Source organism: Haliaeetus leucocephalus, unplaced genomic scaffold, assembly GCF_000737465.1.
Source record: "Haliaeetus leucocephalus isolate CR32 unplaced genomic scaffold, Haliaeetus_leucocephalus-4.0 Scaffold395, whole genome shotgun sequence".
NCBI classification, from domain to species: Eukaryota; Metazoa; Chordata; class Aves; order Accipitriformes; family Accipitridae; genus Haliaeetus; species Haliaeetus leucocephalus.
This window is the reverse complement of record NW_010972831.1, coordinates 4479228-4485210: the sequence shown is the minus strand read 5'-3', so window position 1 is coordinate 4485210 and position 5983 is coordinate 4479228. Positions and strand designations below refer to the sequence as shown.

Here is a 5983-nt window from a genome sequence, read left to right as displayed (position 1 = left end):
GGCGGCTCCCGATGCCGCGGGGCAGGGCGGCCGCCTCCGCGGGGAGCCGCGATGATCCCCTACTTTTCCGACAACGCCGTGATCTCTCAGGGCGCCATCGCTCAGCTGTGAGTACCGGGGGAGAACCGGCAACGACCGGCAAATCTCTCCTCCCGTTTGCCCCTCGGCTGCCGCTCCGCCTTGCCCGGGCTCCGAACGGGTCTTCTCTTCCCCCGGTGTGCCGGGCGGTCGACCGAGGCTGCCCGTTCCCCGCTCTCCGTCGTTAGCTCCGCCGCAGATTGCCTTCGGGCAAACTTTTCCCTGGCAGCGGAGCCGGCACCGCGCACCGGGAGGCGGCCGGCGGGAGCGGGACTGCGGGGGGGGGGCACCGGCACCGCAGGGCTGCCCGCTTCTCCGTTACCGCTGGCTTCCCTTTTTTTTTTTTTTTTTCCCTTTCTTTCTTTCCCTACAAAAACTCTGGGTCCCAACCAAGCGCTTCGATAAGTCTTTGTACAGTCGCTGCCCAGGGCAACTCGGGGCTCCTCTCGTCGGAGCCGCCGGTTCCTCCGTCCCGGGGTCTCGCCGCCCCCCGCGGACACACAGCCGGGCTGTGCCATGGGAGCCAGGTGCCGGCTTCTTGTGGCCGTGTACCTTGGCCCTCTTTTGGGCTTAAAGTAGAGATTAGCCCCTTGATTTGAGCTCTTGTTTTGGGGCTTATCACAAGGTGGCAGATAGGGGCTGCGGGTTTGGGGTGGGTTGGTTGGGTTGGGTTTTTTTCAGGTCGGTGCAATAGGAGCAGGACTGAGACCTGACACTCAGGACCTGCAGGTCATGAGGGGGAGACATGAGCCGATGCCGGTTTTTAGGTACTGCCAGTCTTGGGCAGCTACAAAGTGCAGAGTGTCTCCGTACCCCATCCGAAGCAGCTTGAAAAAATCAGTCTCTCCAGCTGCACACCCCCCTTTGAAATGCAGATACAAATAATCATTTAATTTGTAGACAATTAACAGTGACTGCCCGAGTTGTGGGGTTTGGCTGGGAGGATTAAGGAGGGAAATGGCTGCTTTGGGGTGGTAGATAAGGCTTTTAGAGAGATAGTGGCTGCAGTCTAGTCACGCTTGATATTTCTTTAAAGCAGCCAAAGGCTCTTTTATCTCTTGGCAACATCGTGGAAGGTTTCAAGATAGTAGGATAAAACGCTGGGTCCCACCTGGAACTGTGTTCTTGTCGCAAGAAGCTCCTGCTAGAAATTGAGCTGCCTTCCGCTTCTGAGGTCTTTAGTAGATAGCCCTGCTTATGCTTGATATGGAAATAAGTCTCTAGACTCTGTGGCCTCTTTTTTGAGCATTAGTAATCACTGCTGTAGTTGGTAATCAGTTTAGTTAAGTCTCTGAGCCTTTCATACTCAACCCAAAATGCTGGTAATTAGTCTTTTTTTTTCTGCTCACAGTGTTGCCTGTAAACATTATGGCTTTCCCTGTGATTGTTGATAACGTAGGTTTAACAGTGATATATCTGAACTGTTCTGTGGAAGCCAGGATGCAAATTGGATGTGCCCTGGGCTTTGGGAAGTAGCGGCAATTCTGGAATTGTGGAGAAAAACTCAACCTACTGTAGGCTGAAACATTTCCTTAGAGCTCAAGATGATTTACCAAGCTATATTAGGTAGCTAGGTAACAATTTAAGTGCTCTCAAGATGTTTGTTTTATAGATTCTCAAACACTTAACCTAGAGTTTGAGACTGTATGGAAAGGGATCGATAGAAAGGGGAAATACTGCTCGTCTCTGCTCCCTCCGTCGCATGTAGCCCCGTGGTGTTGTACCTAGTCGTAGTTTAAATGGCCACTTGGTTGGAAGGACCACCCTTTCCTTTTCTGGGGAGAGAGATAACTGAGTTATCGGAGGAGCTTATGCTGTGCTTTTGCCTCCTGGAAGGAAAGATTAATAAGCATGAGAATGACAGAGCTTTTGGCCCATGCATAAGCGTTTGCAGAAGGCTGAGCACTGGATTAATATTTTGATAGCATTCTCAATCAGAAAGGTGCTGTGGCTTTCACGATGGCACAATAAAGACCTGTTTTAGAGTTTATATTCACAAGTTCGCAAGGCAGTTTAATATTGGATGTCCTTATTTAATTGTGGGCAAGACCTAAAAATCCAGATTTTGGTGTTTTGCTGTGCTAAAAATGTGTTCTCTGTGGAATGGGAAGGGCAGTGGTGACCCAAATGTTATCAGAAACTTCTGTTTCAGTGTATTCTTTAGTAGATGTATTTGGCTAATCAGCTCTGACTTTCAGAGATCAGCAGAAATTACTCTTGTGTTGACGCTTTTAGTCAGTAATGTAGTCAGCTGGTCAGGGTTTAATTCATTTCAGGTTCACAAGGATTCAAATAATGTCCGAGAGACTTGTGTTTATCAAAATGCTCAGAATTTATAGTTGTAACTCATTCCAGAAAGTCTTGCTACTCTCATTGAACCTAGTGGGAATTCTGCTGATTTACTAGTTTATTTGTGTGTAGGATTCCAAATTCACTTTGGTCTACTAAAACTTTAAGGCAGCTGATGGAAAGATAGAAAGAAAAAAGCAAAACTTCAGACAGCCTGCAAATACCAAAGAATTTTTGGTAACAGAAGAAACCTGGAGAAATTGCCATAGGTCAGTTCTTCCTGCCTGCAGTCACTTCCTCTGCCTTTGGCCAAGTTTTAGGTATCTCGTTCATTGTTGGTGCCCCTGAAGTGTTTTTTCCGTGTCCCTGTGATAATGCCAGATTCCTCTGCCGCTCAGTTTTCCTCTTTATCTCGGTAGCAAAGCGGGATTATCCAGGGATCAGGGCGCCCGCTTGGGATTTGGGGAGACCCAGCTCTTGCTCCCTGCTGCGCCACATCCTTCCTGCGCGACAGTGGCCGAGTCCCACCGGGCTGGTGTTCAGCAAGGGAGGGGGCCTGAAGATGCGGATGGAACCTGAGAATTAACTGCCTAGCCTTGGTGGCCGCATCCCCCTGGCATTTTTGTGCATTTTTCTGTGTGGTCAAATACTTTTGTCTCTGCCTCAGCTTCCTTTCTGCAAAGCAGCAGTGAGAGCCTTCCCTGGGCTCACACCAAGCACGTGTTAAAGCACTCCGATACTGTTTACTACTTCATCCTCCAACACTTTGGGAGCCAGATGGATCTAAAAACATGAATACGCTTGCTACTTTCCATGGTTCTCGTACTTGCTTCATACCAGTCTGTTTTCTATTATAAGATGTTAACTGATAGTTTTTATAAGTATTTTAAACCTTGGGGGGGGGGCAGGAAAGAGCTAGAATAGAGAGTTTCTTCACAGTGTTGTGGGTATATCTTGGAGCTTTAAAAAAAAAAAAAAAAGTAGAACCCACAAGTTAAACAGAAGTATTTTCAGTGAAAGGTTAAAGATAGCCACAAAATGTTCTTGCAGACTTGGCTTAGCAGCCTATTGCTCTCTCACATAATCAGTTTTCTTGTAAGTGACAACAATTCTTCTGTGTAGTGTGAAGAAACAACACTTCACAATATAAGAGGAAGTTACAGGCTGTACAGGTAATTACAAACTGTACGCTAAATTACAACACCGGGTAATTCAGTCTCATTGTATTGCCGCCTCCTCGCTGCAACCTGTCTTTGTGCCTAGTTTGCCTTGGCCCTTGTCCTCCCCCACCCCATTCATTTACCTTTGTCATGCGGCCACGGCCTTTATGCTAGGAAATTTCATGACCATCTAATTTTAAATTATGCCAAGTTGCAAGTCAGGAGCTTAGGTAGGTGCGTGGCTGCTGTTGCCATTGTTTGGAGAGCTGCTTATTTATTTATTTATTGTATGGGAAACGTTACAACCTTTTTATCTGCTCACAGTGTTATTGCTGCCAAAAACCTTGACCATTCAGCAATTAGAATGCAGTCCTTCAAGCAGCGTGTTATTGGAAATCTTTAATTGCCTCTGTGCCATTGTAAGTGCTGTAGCTTTGTGAGTATTTTACCATTGTGCTGAGAGAGTCGATGATATTTAAGAGTTGACGAGGAGATGCTTGGAAACAGCTGCTCAAAAGAGTGGGAGATCAGCAGAGTGATTCCAGTTACCACTTTCAGCTCTAGTTGAAGTTGCTTTATGAGCTGAGGGTCGCTCTGCTTGGAGGTGCTTGAAATGCAGAAACAAGTTGATTAGTTCTTCATCTCTCGTAGGGGCTGGTAGGATCAGTACGGACTATTGCAGTTCTGTTTTCCATCTAAGTGTGTATTATGCGCTCGGGGTTTGTATGACCGCAGAAGACGGCCTCGTACTCCACCAAGGACGCGATGTGAATGTGCCGGCGGGGGAACCTGACCCCTTACCCTTCCTGCCCACCCCTCCGCACAGCTGAGCTCACCCAGCACGGTGGATGGGCTTCCTGTTGACAGAGCAGAGTCGGGGATTTCTCATCTTTTTTTTTTATTTCTTTGCTGATTGTGATAACACAAATGCAATGTGTAAAAGGCCTCTCGCTACCCACTGATTATTAAAAGCTATGCAAGTAAGTTGTGCTAGTTGGGTAAAAGTAATATGCTGTGTGCTCCAAAGTTGATCATTAACTAAGCCAGGGCTGTATTGTTCATAACTACTTTTCCTGTTTGGCTTTTCCTTTTATTCCCCTGGAAGCTGTGGGTATTTGTCTCACCGATCCTTCCTGGTAGGGGGTTGGAAGAGAGACAGAGATGGTTATCGGACATAAAATCAAAACTCAAACAGCAAACTAGTGTTTCAAGGACAAACCCCCCACACCACCACCCATTTTTAAGCAATATGTTTTAGTTAGGAAGCCCATGCTGCTGGGCTGCCAAGTTCACATTTTAAAAGGCTGTGAATGGTGGAGTTGCTTCTGAGATTCTGTGTTTTCTTGAAACTTCTGCAGATGTTCCTGCCTCTGGAAATGCTTGGGATTTTTCTAAAGACTACAAAGCAGAAGGACCCAAGTGAGATTATCAAGAGAAAAGGACCTTTTGGGGCCAGTGAATAGGCTGGCTGGGATTTTTTTGCAGGACTCTACTTCCTTCTACCTTTATCATGGAGCCTCTGGTTAAAATATTACTTCATTGTTTTTTAAACAACTTCAGCCTAACAGTCTTGAAATGTTGCTTCTAACTAGTATTTGTGGGATCACAGAAAGTTTAAAATTCTGCATCCCGTTCTGCAATAGGCTCTGCAGAGTTGCTGTCTCCTCTGCATCAGTCTGACAAACAGCATTTAAATTATCAGCCCATATGGGCTTAAAACTCGTTCAGCAAATATTTTTTCTCCAGTGTAATGGATGTAATGTGTACAGAGCAAATCTGCAACTTGAGTTTCCAGCTGTGGTGTTTTGTAGCAGCTGCCTGAAGACTCTTATTTCCACAAACACATGGAGTAAAATTCACTCCTGTCGTTAATTCTGAATGCTTGTGCTTTTGCTGAAGCGTTCAGAAGACACCCCTTTGCTTTGCGTATGTGCCTGGGCCTTGAATTCAGCAGCTTGGGAAGTAACTGGAGACTGGCAGTAGTTGTTCTGCAGCCACATATGGCTGTGTTGGGTAGGATTAACCAAATGTTTTGTGACAGAGAGAAGCCTTCTGGTTTAAGGACATGTCGTGGTTTAACCCCAGCCAGAAACTGAGCCCCATGCAGCCGCTCACAGTGGGATGGGGGAGAGAATCAGAAGGGTAAAAGTCAGAAAACTCATGGGCTGAGATAAAGACGGTTTAACAGGTAAAGCAAAAGCCGCACACACAAGCAAAGCAAAACAAGGAATTCATTCACCACTTCCCATCGGCAGGCAGGTGTTCAGCCATCTCCAGCAAGGCAGGGCTCCATCATGTGTCACTCTGAACGTCCGTACCCCCTTCCTTCTTCTTCCCCCCACTTTATATGCTAGTCATGACATCCTATGGTCTGGAATATCCCTTTGGGCAGTTGGGGTCAGCTGTCCCAGCTGTGTCCCCCCCCCAAGTTGTTGTGCCCCCCCCCCCCCCCCCCT

The 5983-nt window shown here is 46.9% G+C and overlaps 1 protein-coding gene across 2 annotated transcripts in view; it reads left to right on the top strand.

The window, feature by feature from the left end:
* The first annotated feature begins 6 nt into the window (after window positions 1-6).
* Window positions 7-5983, top strand: part of SSH2 (slingshot protein phosphatase 2) — a 53852-nt gene continuing 47875 nt past the window's right edge. For both annotated transcript variants that reach the window (XM_010573679.1, XM_010573678.1), the window contains exon 1: window positions 7-107. In XM_010573679.1, the coding sequence (XP_010571981.1) occupies window positions 52-107 (56 nt within the window). In that variant the 5' untranslated portion in view covers window positions 7-51. The remainder of the gene's footprint in view (window positions 108-5983) is intronic.